The sequence below is a fragment of the Dromiciops gliroides genome, chromosome 3 (assembly GCF_019393635.1).
Source record: "Dromiciops gliroides isolate mDroGli1 chromosome 3, mDroGli1.pri, whole genome shotgun sequence".
NCBI classification, from domain to species: Eukaryota; Metazoa; Chordata; class Mammalia; order Microbiotheria; family Microbiotheriidae; genus Dromiciops; species Dromiciops gliroides.
The window spans coordinates 467,170,186-467,190,293 of NC_057863.1; the positions used below are offsets into that span (position 1 = coordinate 467,170,186).

General features: G+C 39.8%; 1 protein-coding gene across 2 annotated transcripts in view; it reads left to right on the plus strand.

Moving 5' to 3' along the window:
• The first annotated feature begins 8,676 nt into the window (after positions 1–8,676).
• Positions 8,677–20,108, plus strand: part of STAM2 (signal transducing adaptor molecule 2) — a 53,612-nt gene continuing 42,180 nt past the window's right edge. Inside the window, exons 1-2 of one of the 2 annotated variants that reach the window (XM_043997094.1) lie at positions 8,677–11,330; positions 17,993–18,144. In XM_043997094.1, the coding sequence (XP_043853029.1) occupies positions 18,072–18,144 (73 nt within the window). In that variant the 5' untranslated portion in view covers positions 8,677–11,330; positions 17,993–18,071. The remainder of the gene's footprint in view (positions 11,331–17,992; positions 18,145–20,108) is intronic. The other variant, XM_043997093.1, reaches the window with a different exon arrangement.

Here is a 20,108-nt window from a genome sequence, read left to right on the forward strand (position 1 = left end):
GCCTCAGAAGCCCTCATCGCCTCATGCCTGGATCATGGAAATAGCCTTCTGATTTGTCTTCCAGCTCCCTGTTCCAGGGCCATGTTCCATTCAGTGCTTCAGAACAGGGCCCCAACCTATCATTTTAGACTCGTTGAATATTACTCTTCCTTGCACTCTACAATCCATCAACACTGCCCTTCTTCTTATCTCTCACACATGATACTTCATCTTTTGTCTATATGTATTTTCACTGGTTGTCTTTCATTTCTCTCCTTCCTCATCTCCACCATCTGGCTCCCTTAAAGATAGCTCAAGGTCAACCTTCTGCAAGAGACCTTTCCGAGTACAGCCCTACTCCTAGTGCCTTATCTGAGATTACCTCCTTTTTACACTGTATCTATCTTCCTTGTATGATTTTTTTTGCTGGTTATTTTCCCCATTAGAATGTGAGCTTATGTTACCACCTTTTTTTGCTATTCTTTGTTACTCCAGAACTTGGCAAAGTGCCTGTCACATAAGTAGGCTCTTAATAAGTGCTTGTTCAACTAATTCATTGTTGGTGGAGCTGTGAACTGATCCAACCATTCTGGAGAGCAATTTGGAATTATGCCCAAAGGGCTATAAAGCTGTGCATACCCTTTGACCCAGCAATACCACTTTTGGGTCTTTTGCCTAAAGAAATCATAGAAAGGGGAAAGGGACCCACATGTACAAAAATATTTATAGCTGCTCTTTATGTGGTGGCAAGGAATTGGAAGTTGAGGGGATGCCCATCAATTGGGGAATGGCTGGACAAGTTGTGGTATATGAATACAATGGAATACTATTGTGCTGTAAGAAATGATGAGCAGGAGGAGTTCAGAGAAACCTGGAGGGTCTTACGTGAGCTGATGATGAGTGAGATGAGCAGAACCAGAAGAACATTGTACACAGTATCATCAACAATGAGTGTTGACCTACTGTGATGGACTATATTCTTCTCACCAATGCAATGGTACAGAAGAGTTCCAGGGAACTCATGATAGAAGAGGATCTCCAAATCCAAGGAAAAAAAAAAAAGAACTGTGGTGTATAGATGCTGATTGAACCATACTATTTCTTTTGTTTTGGGTGCCGTTGTTTTTTTTTCCTATTTTGAGGTTTTGCATTACTGCTCTGATTTTTTCTTTTATAACAGGATTAATGCAGAAATAGGCTTAATGTTATTATGGGTATATATATGTGTGTGTGTGTGTATATATATATAGATAGATAGATATAGATATATACACATCTATATGTATATGTATATAGATATAACCTATATCAGATTACCTGCTGTTTAGGGGAGGGGGAGGGAGGGGAGGGAGGGAGAAAAATCTGAAATTGGAAAGCTTGTATAAACAAAAGTTGAGAACCATCTTTACATGTAACAGAAAAAATAAAATACCTTATATGTAAAAACAAAAAAACAAAAACAAAAACAAACAAACAACAAAAAAAAGTGCTTGTTCACTTGACTTTTTTTTTTGGTGGGGCAATGAGAGTTAAGTGACTTTCCCAGGGTCACACAGCTAGTAAGTGTCAAGTATTTGAGGTCACATTTGAACTCAGGTCCTCTTGACTCCAGGGCTGGTGCTTTATCCACTGTGCCACCTAGCTGCCCCTCACTTTACTTTTTGACCACCAGCATAATTCTATATGGTGGACAAGGAATGCCTGTTTTAAAAATTTTATTCAAATCATGATCCTGAAAAATTGTTTAAAACTTTCTCTGCAGTGGTTTTGATAATAAAGCAAGGTCGCCACCTAGTGAACAGAGCTGAAAGATGACAAACTAGAACTAGAAAGTAAAAATGAAATAAAAAAATTTAAATAAAGCTAATACATGGCCACACCAAAGTGATCTTAATCTCCATTGCCAGTGAAAATGAATAAGTTTTCAGTAAGCACAATATTCCCATAGTTCTATAGAGTTGATATTCTACAAATATCTTTCTCTTTTAAGTTACTAAAAACAAACAAAGCAAAAACCATAGTCAGATGAAGAGTGTCCAGAGGATAGTAACCAAGATGATGAAAGGGTTCAAGATCATCATGTATCATGATCAGTTGAAGGAATTAAGGATGTTTTATCCTGGAGAAGATAAGATTAATGGGAGACATGATAGCTATCTTCCAGTGCTTGAAGTGATATAGTGTAGAAAGAAACTAGACTGTTCATCTTGGTTCCAGATGGGGCAAATATAGGTAGTAAAAAAATTAACTAATTACATATGTTTCCATTATTTGGGGAATAAGTAAATAAAATTTGTGGCACATGAATGTGATCAAATATTATTGTGGAATAAGAAAAAAATATGAAGAGGAATGGGAAGACCTATGAACCAGTGTTCAGGGAGGACTAGCACCTCTGGTATGAAGACTTGCCTAAGGCCTTATCCACCTTTAATGTCCACTTCTCACCTGTGGCTCCAAGAAGTAGCATTCACAGCAGCCATACCCTGGTAAAATTTTCTCAGCAGAAGGATTCCACCAGGTTGAGGATAACAGACAGGCCTTGAACCCTTCCATGAATTAGGAGGGTGTCTACCCCAAGAATGTGAAGACTTCCCCCTGTGGACTGGGAAAATGCGAACAATATGTTTCAACAGCCATGGAAACCACTGAAGCAGGTGCTGTGGAGTACTTAGAGCTTGGTCAGACATCAAAGATGCCAAGGCCATCCACTGTGTCCTGGGCCATGGCCTGTCATTCTGACTTGTTTGCTATTGGACTTTGATGACTTGACAAGAGAATAAGGCTGATAACTTTGTGCAACTTTGTCTCACTTAAATCCAATTCATGTTCAAGTCAAGATAACACCTGTGATATCATTGGTCCTTGAAGATGAAGGATGAACAACAACAATAAAGTAAGATAAGCATAAGCAAGAAACATAGATATGTGTATATAGATATATGCATTTCTCTATATATCAATACATATCTATACATAATAGCTACAGCATTGGAAAATTGAAACAGTGCTGTATTGATCCCAAAGAAGAGACAGGAACACGCCCCCCCCCCACCTGCTTCAAAGAGAAGAGATTATGGACTTTGACCAATACATATACAGTCAGATTTCATTTACTTATTATTTTTACTGAACTGTTCCTTTGGAAGAAGAGAAATATTGGGAAGTGAAGCTACTATATAAACATAAAATGGGAATAAAAATACTTTTTTTTTTCAGTTCCTCAAGTTTTATTGAAAGACTACTGACCACAGGGAGAGCACCATGGAGATAGGTGTCTTGGAATAAAAATAATTTATAGGACAATGAGAACAATTCAAAAGTAGATTTGGAAAAACTAGTGGATTCCTTCTCAAGAAATATTTTCAAGCAAAAACGAGATGGGATCTTATTGTGTATATTGGGGCAGGTAAGTGATGCGGTGGGTAGAGCACCAGGCCTGGAGTCAGCAAAACCTTAGTTCAAATGTGGTGTCAGACACTTACTAAATGTGTAATCCTGGGTAAGTGACTTAAAAAAAACAAAAAAACCCTGTTTGCCTCAGTTTCCTCATTTGTAAAATGGGGATAATAATACTACCCACCTCCAGGGTTATTGTGAAGATCAAATAAGAGAATAATGATAAAGCAGTTTTGCACAGTGTCTGTCACATAGTAGATGCTATATAAATGTTAACTACTATTTTGTAAGGGGGATTCTTTTTCAGGCACAGATTAGACCAGCTACATGGCTACATAGTCCCTTCTAACTCTAAAATGCTGGATTCTAGAACTGTGAAAGGAAGTGATCCATTCATTTTAGAATTAATGATACAGAAGGAGTGGAAAGCTAAGCATAGTGAGATATTCTAGATATTGGAAAAGAAACTTTTTTAAGGGACAGAAAATATATAGAGCACCAGCCCTGGAGTCAGGAGATCTGGATTTCAAATCCAACCTCAGACACTTGATACTTAGTAGATGTGTGACCCTGGACAAGTCGCTTAACCCCAACTGCCTCCCCCAAAAGAAAAAAAATTAATAAAAAATAAAAATGACAGAAAACACATAAGTAGAATCCTGGGGCCTAAAATTCTATAGAGAAAGAATGTTCAAGAAGCATGGAAAGTTCTCAAGAATGAAACTGTGATGATGCAAACAAGCTATGCTTTCCAGGTTTTTCTGATAGCATTGTGCTCATCATTTTTTTGTTTGTTTGTTTGGTGGGGAAATGAGGGTAAAGTGACTTGCCCAAGGTCACACAGCTAGTAAGTCTCAAGTGTCTGAGGCCAGATTTGAACTCAGGTCCTCCTGAATCTATGGCCAGTGCTTTATCCACTGCGCCACCTAGATGCCCCCTCATCATTTTTTAAAATAGTAAACTATACTCTTTTTCTTTTCTTTTTTAACAGTTGATGTTTTATAATTTTATTTAAATGAAGTTCAATTTAGTTTTCATCCACATTGACTGTCTATAAGCTTTTAAAAGTGGTTACAGGCACATAAGTAACCAAGGATATACAGCTTGTTTGGTCAACCTTCATCTTCATTGCGTTTCCTGGACAAACACACTCAGATACGGTACAGAACATTCCTTATTCCTTTGGCCCAAACAACTTTCTTGAGTCTGGTGTCAATGCATACATTTGGAGTTCCCATTTCTTTCATGGCAAATTTGTGGATTTCCTTGAAAGCCCAAGGAGCTTGCTTTTTGAAGCCTATTCCATGAATCCACTTGTGAATGTTGATGGTGTATTCTTTGGTCACCATCTCATTGATGGCAGAGCATCCCTTCTCTCCACCTTTCTTTGCGGGAGCCATCCTGCCCAGGACCAGGTTGGAAAGGAAGAAGCTAGACTCTTTTTCTCATCATGGCTTTCAGGTAGTCCAATAATTCTCAAATTATCTCTTCTGGGTTTATTTTCCAGGTTAGTTGTCTTTCCAGTGAGGTATTTCACATTTTCTTCTGTTTTTTCATTCTTTTGATTCTGTTTACTTCTGACTGCTCCCTCCCCCATTCAGTTCTCCCTTTTTTCAGGCCTCCTCCCTTATCCCTTTCCCCTCCTACTTTCCTGCAGGGTTAGATAGATTACTCCACCCAATTGAATGTGTATATTAATCCCTCCTTGAGCCAGCTCTGATGAGTGTAAGGCTCATTCACTGCCCCACTCATCCCCCATCTCTCCCCCCACTCCATAAGCCCTTTCCTGTTTCTTTCATGTAGGATTTCACCCCATTCTAATTTTCCCCTTCCCCATCCCACAGTGCAATCCTCTCACCCCTCAATTTTACCCTAAAGATGTCATCATGGGGCAGCTAGGTAACACAGTGGACAAATCACCCACCCTGGACTCAGGAAAACCTGAGTCCAAATCTGGCCCCAGTCACAAGACACTCACCCACTGCTCAACCATGAGCATGTCACCCAACTCCGATCACTCCACACACACAAAAAAAATATTTTAAAAAAATGCTTTATAGATACCATCCCTTCATAATCAATTCCCACCTGTGCCCTCTGTCTAAATTTATTTCTATCATCTGCCCTAATACTGAGAAATTTCTTATGAGTTAGATGTATCATCTTCCCATGTAGGAATGTAAGCAGTTTAAACTTTTAATATCCCTCTTAATTTCTTTTTCCTGTTTACCTTTTTAATGCTTCTCTAGGGTCTTGTATTTGAAAGTCACATTTTCTATTTAGTTCAGGTGTTTTCATCACAAATACCTGAAAGTCCTCTTTTTCATCGAAGTCCCACTTTTCCTCCAAAAGATTATACTCAGTTTTGCTGGGTAGGTGATTTCTGGTTGTAATCCCAATTCCTTTGCCCTCTAGATTATCATATTCCATGCACTCTAATTCTTTAATGTAGAAGCTGCTAGATCTTCTGCTATCCTGACTGTGGCTCCACAGTACTTGAATTATTGCTTTCTGGATGCTTACAGAATTTTCTCCTAGACCTTGGAGCTCTGGAATTTGGCTATCATATTCCTGGGAGTTTTCATTTTGGGATCTCTTTCAGGAAGTGATCAGTGGATTATTTCAATTTCTATTTTATCTTCTGCTTTTAGAATATCAGAGCAATTTTCCCTGACAATTTTCTGGAAGATGATGTCTAAGCTCTTTCCTTGATCTTGGTTTTCAGGTAGTCCAATAATATTCATATTATCTCTCCTGGATCTATTTTCCAGGTCAGCTATTTTTTCCAAGGAGATGTTTCACATTGCCTTCATGACATGATTGCTCCAAAAAACCCCCCTCCAAATAATGCCATAGGACCATTCCTGGAGCAGCAGAACCCAGAAAAGAATGGGCTGAGATTATTTTCCAGCCAAAGATAGCTTAGAAGTTTGGCAGGAGGGAGCTGCTGTGCTGGGACAGGAGTGGAGTCCAACTTCATTATCACACTGACACAGATCCAGTCCCAGGCAGGCCTTGCCAGAGAAAGAGACTCTCAGAGCCTCTGAATCAGCTGCAGTGCCAGTGTCATCTGGAGCTAAGCTCACAGTCTGGTGAGAGGGCTGAGCAGTTTGGCTGGGGTGAGATTACAGGGGTCCCTGCTGGAGCTGAGGTGGAATTTGGGTGTTTCAGCCCTGCTGGGAACCAGGAAGCAGACTTGAGTGGTGGTGGTCCAGGTAGGGAAGGGGTGCAGGTTCATCAGAGCTAACAACCACAGCACACAAAGTTTTGCTGCTTGGTTAATTAGCAAGTTGGCCTGGGGTTATCTACAGACCAGAGAACAGGCCAGGTGAGTGAAGAACCTGTCCCTCCTTAAATCACACCACCTTAGATCCCCTGAAGCTTGGGACAGTACAGCCTGGAAACAGTGCCCCACCTTAAGAAGGAGTAAAAAGTCAATGAAAACACAGGCAAGATGAGCAAGCAGAGAAAGATGTGGACCATAAAAAGTTTCTTTAGTGACAAGGAACATTGAGGTACACCCTGAGAAGATGATAGCAATGTCATGGTTCCTACATCCAAAGCTTCCAAGAAAAATATGGATTGGAGTCAGGCCATAGAGGCACTCAAAAAGGACTTTGAAGATGAAGTAAGAAAGTTAGAGGAAAAAATGGAAAGAGAAATGAGAATGATGCAGGAGGGTCATGAAAAAAAAAAGTCAACAGCTTGAAAAGCCAAATTTGCCAAATGAAAAAGGAGGTACAAAAGCTCTCTGAAGAAAATCATTGCTTAAAAATTAGGATTGAGCAAATAGAAGCTAATGACTTTATGAGAAATCAAGACACAATAAAGCAAATCCAAATAAATAAAAAAATAGAGGGAAATGTGAAATATCTCCTTGGAGTCTGTTTGACTGATTCCTGGTTTCTCATGGAGTCATTAGCTTCCATCTGCCCAATTCAAAATTTTAAAATATTATTTTCTTCATTAAAGTTTTGTACCTCCTTTTCCATTTGACCAAATGTCAATTCCAATTATTTTAAATCGAAATTTTCTTTATAAGTAAAACCTATGTAGCCAAGAATAGAAGGAATGCAGAAAGAAGGAAAAAAAAACTTTCACAGACAATCTCTCAGGTAGGATGAGACTGGGTTGAAATACTGCTATGGTGTAGGAATGATGAGCTAGTTGATTTTGAAAAAACAAATACTTGGATTTATAAGGGAATATGATATCTACCTTCAGAGAAACAGGTAAGTGGAAATAAACATAGTATGGTCTAACATATATGTCTATGAGTATATATACATATACATATATATTTGAGCTTAATTGTAGTCTTCTTAATTGCAGGGGAAGGGGGGAAAGAGGGGAAACGAGGGTAAAAAGACAGTAAAAGTAAACAAAGTGCACAGCAGAGAACAAAGAAAATCTGGGCATCTTTGAAAACAATCAGTAGTATTTAACATATACATTTTCTTGAAATGGAAATGCCTCATTTTATATTGAATCCTCTCTTATGTTCTGCTGTATACATGAGACGTTTTTCCTTTTCTTATTTTGTATTTAAGTTTAAAATAAATAAAAACAAAAACATCATTCTCAGAAGAGGTCCAGAGGTTTCACTGAACTGTCAAAGAGCACATTACATGAAAAATGTTAAGATTCCCCACTATTAGCCCATTCTACTCATGTCTCTAGGGAGTGTCTCCCAATTCAATTCTTAGTACATGTGAAGTAATTTAGAAAAATAAAATGTGTCATGTGCCAACCTGGGGGAACAGTTATTGATAGTTATAGCAAGCTTCACTGAACAAGAGCTGAGTGTGGAGCAGGTAGGCATTTGAGAATAAAAACCAAGAGGATCAAATGGGATAATATTTGTAAACTACTTGGCACAGTTCCTTGTATGTAGTAAGTTCTTAATAAATCCTTCCTTCCTTCTGAATTTGTAAAGCTTCAGAAAAGTTCTACTTCATACCTTCTCAAGTTGTGAAGGTGATCCTGGGCTCTTAGAAGTTAGCTATGCTATGCCTTGCCACACTACACCAGCCAGAGCATAGTATGGAAAATAGCATGGAGGCCTGACAGATAATAAATCTATGGTCTGAGAATAAGCCTGGCTAAGTTTGGAAAGGCTCATTATCAATTTAGCCACAGGGTGATGAATTTTTTTGGTGGGAGTAACTCTTAAAAGCCTTCTCCCTAGGGGCAGCTAGGTGGTGGAGCGGATAGAGCACCAGCCCTGGAGTCAGGAGTACCTGAGTTCAAATCTGGTCTCAGACACTTAACACTTACTAGCTGTGTGACCCTGGGCAAGTCATTTAACCCCAATTGCCTCACTAAAAAAAAAAAGAAAGAAAGAAAAGCCCTCTCCCTGGTGACTAGGATCATAATCTCTTTTGGTGGAACCAGCACTCACACCCATGAAATCAATATTCTTGAAGTGGATGGGACTTTAAGGTTTACAAATATAAACATCTGTGCAGAAGTGCGGTTGTTAGTATAAGAGGTAAACCAGTTATTCCCTTTTTAGCTAGTTCCTCCATCTTCCAAATGTGGGTTGCATCATCCCCCCCACCTCCAATTCTTTCTTTAGTTGGCTTAGGGGGCATGATTTTTCCTTAATCTACTCCATCTCTTACTCAAGAGTGAGAAAGGCCCTTTGAATTAAATGGGAAAGGCTAATGGTTTCTGAGGGAAACCTACTTCTCCCTTGTTCTCTTCCTATCTGACTGCTTCCTCTCAGTTTCCTTTGTGGAATTGTGGATATCCCCTAGGGTTCTGTCTTGGGTCATCTTCTACCTTTATACTATTTCCTTTGATAATTTCATCAGCTTCCATGGATTCAATTATCATCTCTATGTATTTGATATCATTTATTTGACCAGTCCTCACCTTTCTCCTAACCTCTATTCTTACATTTCTTGATACCCTATTGAACATCTTGAACTAGATGTCCCACAGACATATTAAACTTATTATCTTATTTTCCCAAAGCTTCCTATATTTTTTCTATTAATGTCAAGGGCACCACCATTCTCAAAGTCACCCTGGTTAGAAATTAATTTCTCATTCTGTCACCTCGTTCATTCACTTTTCATCTAGTCTGTTGCCAAATCCTGATTCTAACCCCAACTTCTCTTATATGTGTTCTTCTTTTTTCCCTCACTGCCACCTCTCTCATCATTTCACAGCCAGATTATTGCAATAACCTTCTATTTGGTCTCCTTAAATGAAGTCTCTCCTCATTCCAGTCCATTCTCCACTCAAAGAAGTCAAACGGATCTTTCTCAAGTGCAGATTTGACCAGGTCCAGAATGAACCCCAGTGACTTCTCCAGGATCAAATATAAAATCTTGCTGTTCCCAACACAGAAAACTCCATCTCCCACATTTTACTGGTTGTTCCTCAGGCGGTCCCCTCCTCATTTTTGTCCTTTTTTCTTCAAGTGCCAGCTAAAACCCCACCTTTTTATAAGAAGCCTTTCCTGATGTTCCTTAATGTTTGTGTCTTCCTTCTGTGGTTATCTCTGATTTATCCTGTATATATCTTGTTTGTACATAATCTCTCCACTAGTCCACCATGTATTTCCCTAAAGTCCCTTTGCCTTTTTTTTTTTAATATCCCCAGCGCCTAGCACAGTGCCTGACACAAAGTAAACGCTTGATGAATGCTTTAACCATTAATTCATTTGTCAGTTGCTTCCGACTGTCCCATTCCGGCTGTTCAAAGTGGAGGCAGCCCCATCACAATTACTGCCAGTAGTTGTTCAGTTTCTCAGCTCCTAAACTCGCATGACAAGGTGCCTGCTGGAGTTCCTTTCTCTTTTTCTTGACTTCCACTGAAATTTCCTGCCCAGTGTCTGTTCTGTCTTCTCCCTCTAAACACCAGTACCGTCTGCATTCTCTCTCAAAACTGGAGGCAGCCAGTAGAACCTGCCAGCTCAGGTGGCCCCGGCCCCGCCCTATCCAGAGCTTGAAATACATTAGTCTCTCCCCACACCGGGGAGAAACATCACTGGACTACATTTCCCAGAAGCCCTCACAGCTAGTCCAGCATCACACACCTCTAGCTTGCAGAGGTCCGATCCAAAGCCTGGCGCTTTCCTCACGACCCTGCAAATTATTTCTCTATTTCACGGGGTAAAGTGGGGGGGGGGGAACAAGAGGCTTCAAAATGTTAACGGATCACACAGTCAAATGCCAACACTAGAATTTCAACCAGGTTTTCATTAGCCCACTGCTCTTCCCACTACATCGATTATAGCAGAAGAACCAAGCCTGGCGATCAAGCCGGCTCTCATCCCCATTTCCCACGAACCCAGGGCTTTTGGAAGAGGCTGACCAGTGATGAAATGTTGGGCTGCGCTGTGTTTTTTCATCCGTCTAAAGACCGGCGCTTTCCCCGCAGGTTCCTAGGAGGGCGGCAGGAACGTCGGGGAAGGCTGGGCATGGGCGCCCCCTGCTGCCACCAATCAGCCTTTGTTCCGGACTTTTGCCAATTTGACGCTCCGCTTCCAGGCTCCTGTCACAACTTCCGGTCCTTGAAGGTCCCTATTCCGGAAAGGGCCCTCGAGATTGGTAGGTGGCTAAGGCTAACGCCTGAAGATCGCGTGACCCTGGAGTCAAGGTACTCGTCCTCCCTTTTGGACCTGCTTATGGAGAATGAAGCGGGGGAAAGACTCTGACAGCCGTTCTGGGTTTAACCAAGGGTAGGCATAGCTCAGGAAGCTCGGGAGGCGGTCTCGGCCCCTTGGGATCAGGCACGAGCCGGGGCAGCTGCATTTGCGGAAGTGCTGAGGGTGGACCGGAGGACCGTCGAGGAAGCGGCGGCCGCTGGGTCGAGGAGGGGGCAGTATTTGTCGCTGCTGCCGCCGCCGCCTCTGCTGCCTTTATCGCGTCTTACCTGGAGCGGACCCGGTCGCGGCAAGATGCCCTTGTTCACGCCTAATCCTTTCGAACAGGATGTTGGTGAGTCACCGGCCCGGGCCCTGGGCTACGGGAGCTGTTCCCCTGGAGACGCGGCTAGGGTGAGAAGGGGAGGCGGCGGCGGCGCTCGGTGGTCCCGGGCTCTGGGGGATGGGCCGGCCGGCGGCACCTCTCTGGACACCGGCCCCTCTTCCATCCTGTTGCCCCTTCCGTGTACCCATTCCCCTTCCCGGGGGTGGGGAGTTTACGGAGCGAACACCCTTCCCCAAACTTTCCTCCCCACCCCAACCCCCCGCCCTCCAGCAGGGCTCCTTGTCCGGTTGCCGAGAGACCCTAAAGTAAGCGGCTAATGCCGAAATGAGGATGTCAGCTCTCCCGGCGTCAGTATTGAAGGGCTGGCCCTTCGCGGCCACCCCTCGTCAGCCGGTACAGGGACGTGATGCAGCAGTTTGAGGCATCCCCCCTGAGGGGCAGCCTGACCCTTTCGGGCGGGGCTTTCCCCAGTGGAATGGAGGCTTCTCTGACAACTTTTATCCATGCCTTGACCCGGGTCCTGACGGCAGAGCCTCAGCTCCTCTCTCGGTCCCCTCTCCTCTTTGTTGTCCCATACAAAGAAAGAGCGAAAGCTGCTCTCTCTTATAGAATGACAAAGAAGAAAGAGTTCCCTTGGTTGTCATAAGATTGGGGTGCATTAAAGGAGTAGATTTAGTTAATCGGGTCTTGAGACCTTTAGTCTCTCCAAGATTACGGGTTTTGATAGAATGATATTAGGTGGGACTGGAGCTAGCTAGAAATTAGCTAGTATTAATGGAAGAGCCAAAAGAGAGAGAGAGAGAGAGAGAGAGAGAGAGAGAGAGAGAGAGAAAACGAACGAACGAGAACGAACTTCTCGGGACCTCTAAAAGTACATCCAAATCTGGGATTTCCCGGATGCCTGGCACCCACTCTGTCTTCATCTCTTGTCCCCTGGCTTCCTTCAAGACCCTCCCATAAAATCTAACCTTCTACAAGAGGCCTTTACCGAGTCTCCTAAATATTAGTGTCTTTGGTTTCTAAAATTTACCCTCTATGTGATGTATCTTGTTCATACATAGTTTTCATGTTTTCCCATCCTTCTCTCTTCTTCCCGCCCCCCCCTTTAGATTTTGAACTTCTTGAAGGCAGAAACTGTTTTTGACTTTTCTTTGTATCCCTAGGACTTAGCACAGTGACACATAGTAGGAGATTAATAAATGCTGGTTGACTTATTGACTAAAAATTACATAAGATAAAGTTTGTGGTAAGATGAATATCCTCTAGAGTGACTGAAAGCTTGCCTGAGCCGTGTAGAATTCATAACTATACACTTGTTTCAGTAATTAAGATTTTCTTATTTGAAAGCCAGGTAATTGTTTATGGCCTATAAGAATCATTTAACATTTATACTGCTTTTCAGTTTATTTTTCAGTTCTCTCAAGTTTTGTTTTGCAACAGCCTTGTGACATAGGATATTTGCAAATGAGTAACAGAGATGTAGGGGTTATAGGTGACTCACCCAGTGTCATCCAGCTGGTTTGTGGTAAAGCCAAGACTAACAGATCTGCTGACCCAAGGCAACCAATATTAAGCCCCTGCTTAATGTGTATAATGAAAGAAATGCCAGACTTAGAGGTCCTCAAATATTGGGTCTGGTACTAAGTACTTTGTGACTTTGGGCAAATCACTCATTCTTTCTGGGCCTCTAGGAAAGTTACTTACTTGTTCTTTCTGAGCCTCAGTTTCTTCATCTATAAAATGTGGGGTTGCCTCTTCCAGCTCTGATCCTTTGTGCAAACCATTGTGACAGCCATGATGGAAAAACAAAACATTCCCTGTCCTCAAGGAACTTTCAAGGGGGATAGGTACACAAAGTGAATCAGTATTGAATGGGGTAAGTGGGAGGAAGCAGGTTGAGACATTAAGAAATCTGAGGAAAGAGAGATCACTTCGTAGAAATGGTGACACCTTTGATGGCCTTTAAAGATGGAGAATACTTTCTCAGGTTGAAATGTGGTAGGAGGAATTTCTAGACAAGGGGTTGAGAGTCTGCAGCACATGCAAAATGGGAGGAGAGGGCAGGGGCTTCCATCAGAATCTGTGAAGTGAAGTAGAATGAGATGGTATAAGAGGACCTAGGTTTTAGTCTCACCTCTATCCTATCCGTGTCTCTTAACATCTCTGGGCCTTATTTTCCTCATCAGTAAAATTATGGAATTGGACTGGAAAGCCCCTCTGAGTTCAGTTATGTTTGTTATAAGACAGAAGGGTTAGGGGAAAATCGTTTCAAGGAGGGGGAGGGTTGAGAAATATCACAATCAATAGGGTTTCTTGGTGACTTGGTAGAGAATTATTTCAGTAGAATTTGGGGGATAGAAGTTTGAGTTAATGAGCTGTAATGAAGCTCAGGCAATGAAAGCCCCATAAGATAGTGATTGTTATGGGGCTTAGTTTGAGGAAGTGAGGTCAAGTGAAAGGTTATTTTTTTATTGGGTTATTTATTTATTTATGTAGCTAGTTTACTTATTTATTTACTTATTTATCTCCCCCCCCCAAAAAAAAAAGGCATTTACTAAGTGTTTACTGTGTGTCAGACAGTGCTAAGTGCTGGGAGTACAAAAACAAGAGTCTGCCCTCAAGGAGCTTATAACCTAATGGGAGAAGACTGGATACAGAAAAGAAGCTGAGAAGCTGGGGGAGGGGAGGAAAAAGTACTCAACTCTGGGGGTGCATTGGAAATGTCAGAGATGTACTGGAGTAGTGCAGCTAGGTGAGAAATGAGATGTTCTCAGCTGAGAGTTCATGGCCCCACCCTCCCATCAGAGAGACTAAGATTCATGATGAAGTAGAGTGCCAAGACTAAGGTCCAGGTGCTTTACTTCAAAAAGGGGGGAAAGAATTACTTATATCACATATTTCATATCTAAAGCACTTTGAAAATGTTAAAACTATAAATGTAAATGAGTATTATTGAGGAATCGACATGAAGCTACATTCCGTGGATATTATCAGTCTCCTCAGTAAAGTAGGAAGGAGGCAGTGTTATCTTCTTAGCACCCAGTGTTCAATCTTCAGTACCTGGCAAGTGGGATCAGATATTTAGTAATATAAGTGTATGAAGTTTTTGTATATGATTAATAGAAAAAGATTTGTTTCTGTAGTTATCTTTCCCCTACATCTTTATTAGTACCTAACTGATTTTTATACTCCACTTCATTTTAATTTAAAACATATAAATGGAACAAAACAATTGAGATTATTTGACTTTAAGATTTTTTCCCCCTAGAATGTCCATTATATTGTTTTAGAATATCTTTTTTTTTTTTTTTTTTGGTGAGGCAATTGGGGTTAAGTGACTTGCCTAGGGTCACACAGCTAGTAAGTGTCAAGTGTCCAAGGCCGGATCCAAACTCAGGTCCTCCCCACTTCAGGGCTGGCACACCATCCACTGCGCCACCTAGCTGCCCCTAGAATATCTTTTAAAACAATTCTTTTTGCTTCAGTCACATAAAATCTCTCATTCTCTCCTTTGTTTTTTCCATGGCCATCTCTAATACTCACACTAGCTAACATCATACAAACTGCTGTTGTTTTTATTTGAAGCTGTTTTCAAATCTTCCCTCAGAAAGTCTTCCCAGATTAAATATATAGTAATTTGTTGAGTTACATGCCCAGTACGCACTAATTGTAACATCTGCTCATTTTTTAAATATAACAGTAGGTACTAAAGATAATCCAATTTTACAGACAAGTAGCATTGTTAAAGTGCTTTGTAAACATTAAAGCACCATAAAATGTCAGCTGTTATTTCCATTATTCCAAGCTGCCATGCTTAAGAACTTTGTGTCTCTGAAGAAAAATAACTTTGTAAGTCTTAAAATTCCCAGCAGTCCTTCTTCTACCTCTCAATACACCTATACCTTATTTTCTCCTCCATTTGCTTTCATTGAGTTTTGTTTCTTTTTGCTCTCAAACTTCCGTTCCCCTTCCAATTCTCCATTTTCTCCAGCCAAACTTGTTATTCCTTGCACACATATCCCTGTCTACTGTTGCTACTAAGCCTTTGATAATTACTTGTATCCTAAACCTTTGTCTCCAGATAGATGCCAATTTCTCCTATCCTACAAAATTTAGTTCATATTCTACTTGCACTTCAAAAATCTTATGCCCAAACAATTGGAGATTTTATAAATCTGATAACAGCATTTCAGCGGGGAGGAAGATGCCAAATATAGAATTTGTAAGGTATAACCTTTGACCATTGCTTGTATCTTTTATTGATGAATATATTGATATTCCAGATGGTTGTTCTTGTTTAATTTCATTCAGTCTATACCAGTGCTATATACCATGATGATTAATATCTATTGTATGCTGCAAATGATAGTTTTATGTCTCCCCTTTATCAGAGAAGCTAAACATATACAAACTTCACTCAAGCACCATAAAAAACCAAAATACTGATATTCCAAAATTCCTTTGTGGCTCCTTTGAGGTACATTTAGTTTATCTTTTCTACTTAGAATGTTGTGGAATACAGACAACTTACATTCCAGTTTTGCTATATATTATAGGTAAATAGTACTTAAAAATTTATAAAATGTGAAATAGTTTTTCTTTAACATTAGATTTTTAAAAATTAATTTATTTTTTTTTTTTGGTGAGGCATTTGGGGTTAAGTGACTTGCCCAGGGTCACACAGCTAGTAAGTGTTAAGTGTCTGGGGCAGGATTTGAACTCAGGTCCTCCTGAATCTAGGGCTGGTGCTCTATCCACTGCACCACCTAGCTGCCCCTAACATTAGATTTTAAAGTCAGCAAAGGAAAAAGTGCCCTTCTAGCTTAGTCAGATTTGGGGGTAGCAAGAGTGGGACTAGGTAGTATGTTTTACCAATGAATAGAAGATCTTAGCATCCTCAGTGGGTAAGATGGATGCAGCTACAGCATTCCTTTCCTATTATGGCCAAACAAGCCCAGAAGCATCCTCTGTAGTAAAATAGCTCTGTTAAAGGTGTGGTAATCGTTTTGCTTTTTATTATATAATCAAGCAGACTGCAGCATTCAGTGACTGTTAATCCTAACCTTTTACCTCAGTAGCAATATATATGTTATATCATCCCTCCTTCTGAAAGGTTTATAGCTTTTCCCAGTTCTGGATCTTATCTTCATTTTATTCCCTACTTCACTGAAATGGTTTCATCTTTGTTTATACATATCATTCTTAGGTAGCTAGTAGTGCCATTTGAATTTCTCTCTTTTTTCCTGTTCCCAAATGTTTACCATTTATTGAATGCACTGCCACATGGAAAAACTCTTATTGTGTCCCTGAGACAGTTTGACATTAGCCATAATTCCCATGTTCTTCTGCGTCCTTTTGCATCTAATTACACCTTGTCCACCTAGAATCTCCAGGCCTTCATTAGGGCACTTAGTAGCAATATTTTCTAAATTATATTAACTTGATATTTTTGTGGATTGCTATTTTTCTTTTCTTTCTTTCTTTCTTTTTTTTTTTTTTTGCAGGGCAATGAGGGTTAAGTGACTTGCCCAGGGTCACACAGCTAGTAAGTGCCAAGTGTTTGAGGTTGGATTTGAACTCAGGTCCTCCTGAATCCAGGGCCAAAGCTTTATCCACTGTTCCATCTAGCTGCCCCTGGATTGCTATTTTTCTACAATATTTTTCTGAAATAAACTTACATCCGTAATTCATTTTTCCTTTACTATTGCCTTTAGCCCATCATACCCAACAATAGAAAGGCCCATTAAAATAGGCCTTCCTGAGTTTCAGTTACCTTGAAGTAGTTCATTATAGGGTGTAAGTGGCCATTAGGATAGGTACTACTTCCAATCCTCACAGACACAATAAAGCAGTATGTGTTAAAAACTGATGAAAAACTGTAAGGTGTTTTATAAAACAATTGGTCCCCTTCCCTCTCACCTTGCCCATTTATGTACCTTCATAGCATAAAATTGAAAGAAGTTCTTGCTAGAAAAGCCTAAGTCAGGTGATTAAAAAAAGAACATGTTTTTTTTGGGGGGGGGGGGAGAACCATTCTTAATGCGGCTGTTGGAATTAAACTCTAAAATATTTAAATATATGGTTTAAAATTTTTTTTCTAAAAGTAGGGTTACTTACTGCTAAAACTTTCAGTAATTATTTAGTTTGAAACAATTTACTTCACTCATATAGCACAAGATGAGAAGCGCTGAACTGGATAACATTTTTTATCCTTACCTGCATTTTAATTATTTCTACCTGGCTTGGAGAAGGATCTAGTCATTTGCAATATTTTGCTTTCTTACAAGTTTATAAAAATTCAATTTATTTTGTGTTAGTGGCCTTATTAGGAGAGTTTAAAGTATATTGAATAAAATTGTCTTTAAAATAGATATTTTACCTGAGAAGGTTGGTAGTCATGAGCAAAAGGAGAACCGTCATTATCCCTAGAAAATGTTGCCCACTTGGAAATGGTCATCCACTGTTGCTGGGCAACACAAGGCTTCTCTTGCTCAGTTAAAAAAACCCAAAAAACCTACTTGCTCTTTGCTCATTCTGCTTTTGTGTGGCATCATGACAGAGGCTGTTTGGGTGTGTAGCTATCCAGAGAGTCTTATCAGTATTATATTGATTATTAAAGTTTTCTTGCTAATTTCTTCTTCTTACTATAGCCTTTTGTTTTTATATCACAGTCATTTCTGGGAGTTTGGAAGAGGGAAATCTTTCCTACTCTGCCTCTGGATTGAGCTTTCCCTCATAGCAGAGATAATTATGCAAACATACTCAAAAACAATGACAGCATCTGACAATGTAGAAAATACCCTCCTGTATGGGGAGGAAGGAGGTATGTTTGATTATCTGTTTTTGAGACCACCATTAGTTTTTCAGTTATTCAGTCTGCCTTCCTTTTAAGTATTCTTTTTCGTTTACGTTATTGTAGTCATATATGTTCTTTTGATTCTGCTTAGTGCTTATTTCACTCTGTATCCATTCAGAGAAGTCCTTTCATATATGTCTGACTTTCTCATACTTGTAATTTATTATTACACAGTAGTACTCCATTGCACTCTAATACCATAGTTTTTCTCGGCCACATGTTACAGTCAATAGGCATCCACTGTATTTCCAGTTATTTGCTACCACAGTAAGTGAAGTTATGAATATTTTGGTAGCTAATTAGACCTTTATTTCTGTCTTTGACTTCCCTGGGCATATGCTCAGTAATAGGATTGATATGACAAAGGGTATGATGGTGGTTTTCTTGAATAATTCCAATTTGATGTCCAGAATAGTTGGAACAATTTACAGCTCCTTAGAGTAGTTTTTCTTAAGGGTACAATTCCATTTTTTTAAAAGAAGTGTAGTTTTGTATATTAACCATGTGAGTATTTAAACTTTTTTTTTTCCCTAGTCGAATGAGGAGGGAGGAATCTCTTATTTCATCTGTCTGGGGAAGTCACTGTCACCATGTGCCAGAGCCAGTACTTGAACTCAAGTTGTACTAAGAGTTACTCCATGATGTTTCTCATGACAATAATAAATGACGTGACAAAAATATGCTAAATGTGATTTTTACCTTTTTTGATTATACAGAATCTTTATGAATGTCATTTTTTGCACTGTATACAAACTCTGGTATTCAGGTTTACAGGACTGTTGGTTCTTTTTAACGGCCCTAGACTGCTCTGCTTTTTTGAAGTTTTGCTTCTTAAAAAAAAGTATTCCATCTCCTCCCTTCTATCAACTTTCTCTTCCCCTTCTCCCCAGGGTATACTCTTTCCACTTGGCAAGCTTGTTAGCATATTATGTGTAAGGAAGAGCAAATAGTCCCGAGAAGTTACCTAAAGGCAGAGTACACGAACTTTGTGGAATCTATTTGGATTGTTCTTGAGCCTTTCTACTCCCTCCATTCCATCTTCCTTGTGTTCTAGATAACTGAACTGTTACTGTGGCTTAGTTTTTCTATGAGATTTTTATAGAGAGATGTGATTCTATGATGTTTTAGAATCAATACCATGCTGGCCACTTCTTTCTTCATTAAAAAAATGAATACGACATAGGGGAGGGGACTATCTATTTCTTCTTATTAGGTCAGGCTCCATAAGATCAGTCATAGAAGAACAGATCTAGAGCTTGAAGGGTCCTTAGAGGTCAGCTAGTCTTGGGGTTCTTATTTGGGTCTGTATATTTGGATGGCTGCATTTTAATGTAATGGTTTTCTTTGTAATCTCATGTCTTTTATTTTATGCCTTTAAAAACATTCTTCTGAGAAGGGATTCATAAGCTTCATCAGACTACCAAAGTGGTTCATGACACCAAAAAAGGTTAAGAACCTCATGACTACTCCAACTTCTTTATTTTATGGAAGAGGATATGTGAGGAAAAGACATTAAGATTTCCCTAAGTTGGTTTTTACATGGAAGAGCCAGAATTTCAATCTGAGCCCTTCTTTGCACCATGCTACCCCATTGTGTTCCATTTTATAGTATTGAGGACTTGATTTAATTGTTTTCTTCAAAAATAGGCATTTTATTGTTTAATAGAACCTTAATAATTTTACAATTCAGATTTGTGTTTAAATGCTTATATAGTTCAATTTTAGAAGGTACTTATTTTATACTTATTAAAACAGTAGTTAATTTTTTAAAATTTCCCCATAATATAATTGAAACTACATCAGAAAACTGACTGAATTGCAAATTTTACTTGTTAATTTAACTTCAAACTGAAGCAGGTCATTTTATGAGGAGAGGGGAAGAGACTGGTGGATAAGTGTTTTGAAATATTTCTAATTTATCAGCTTTGTTG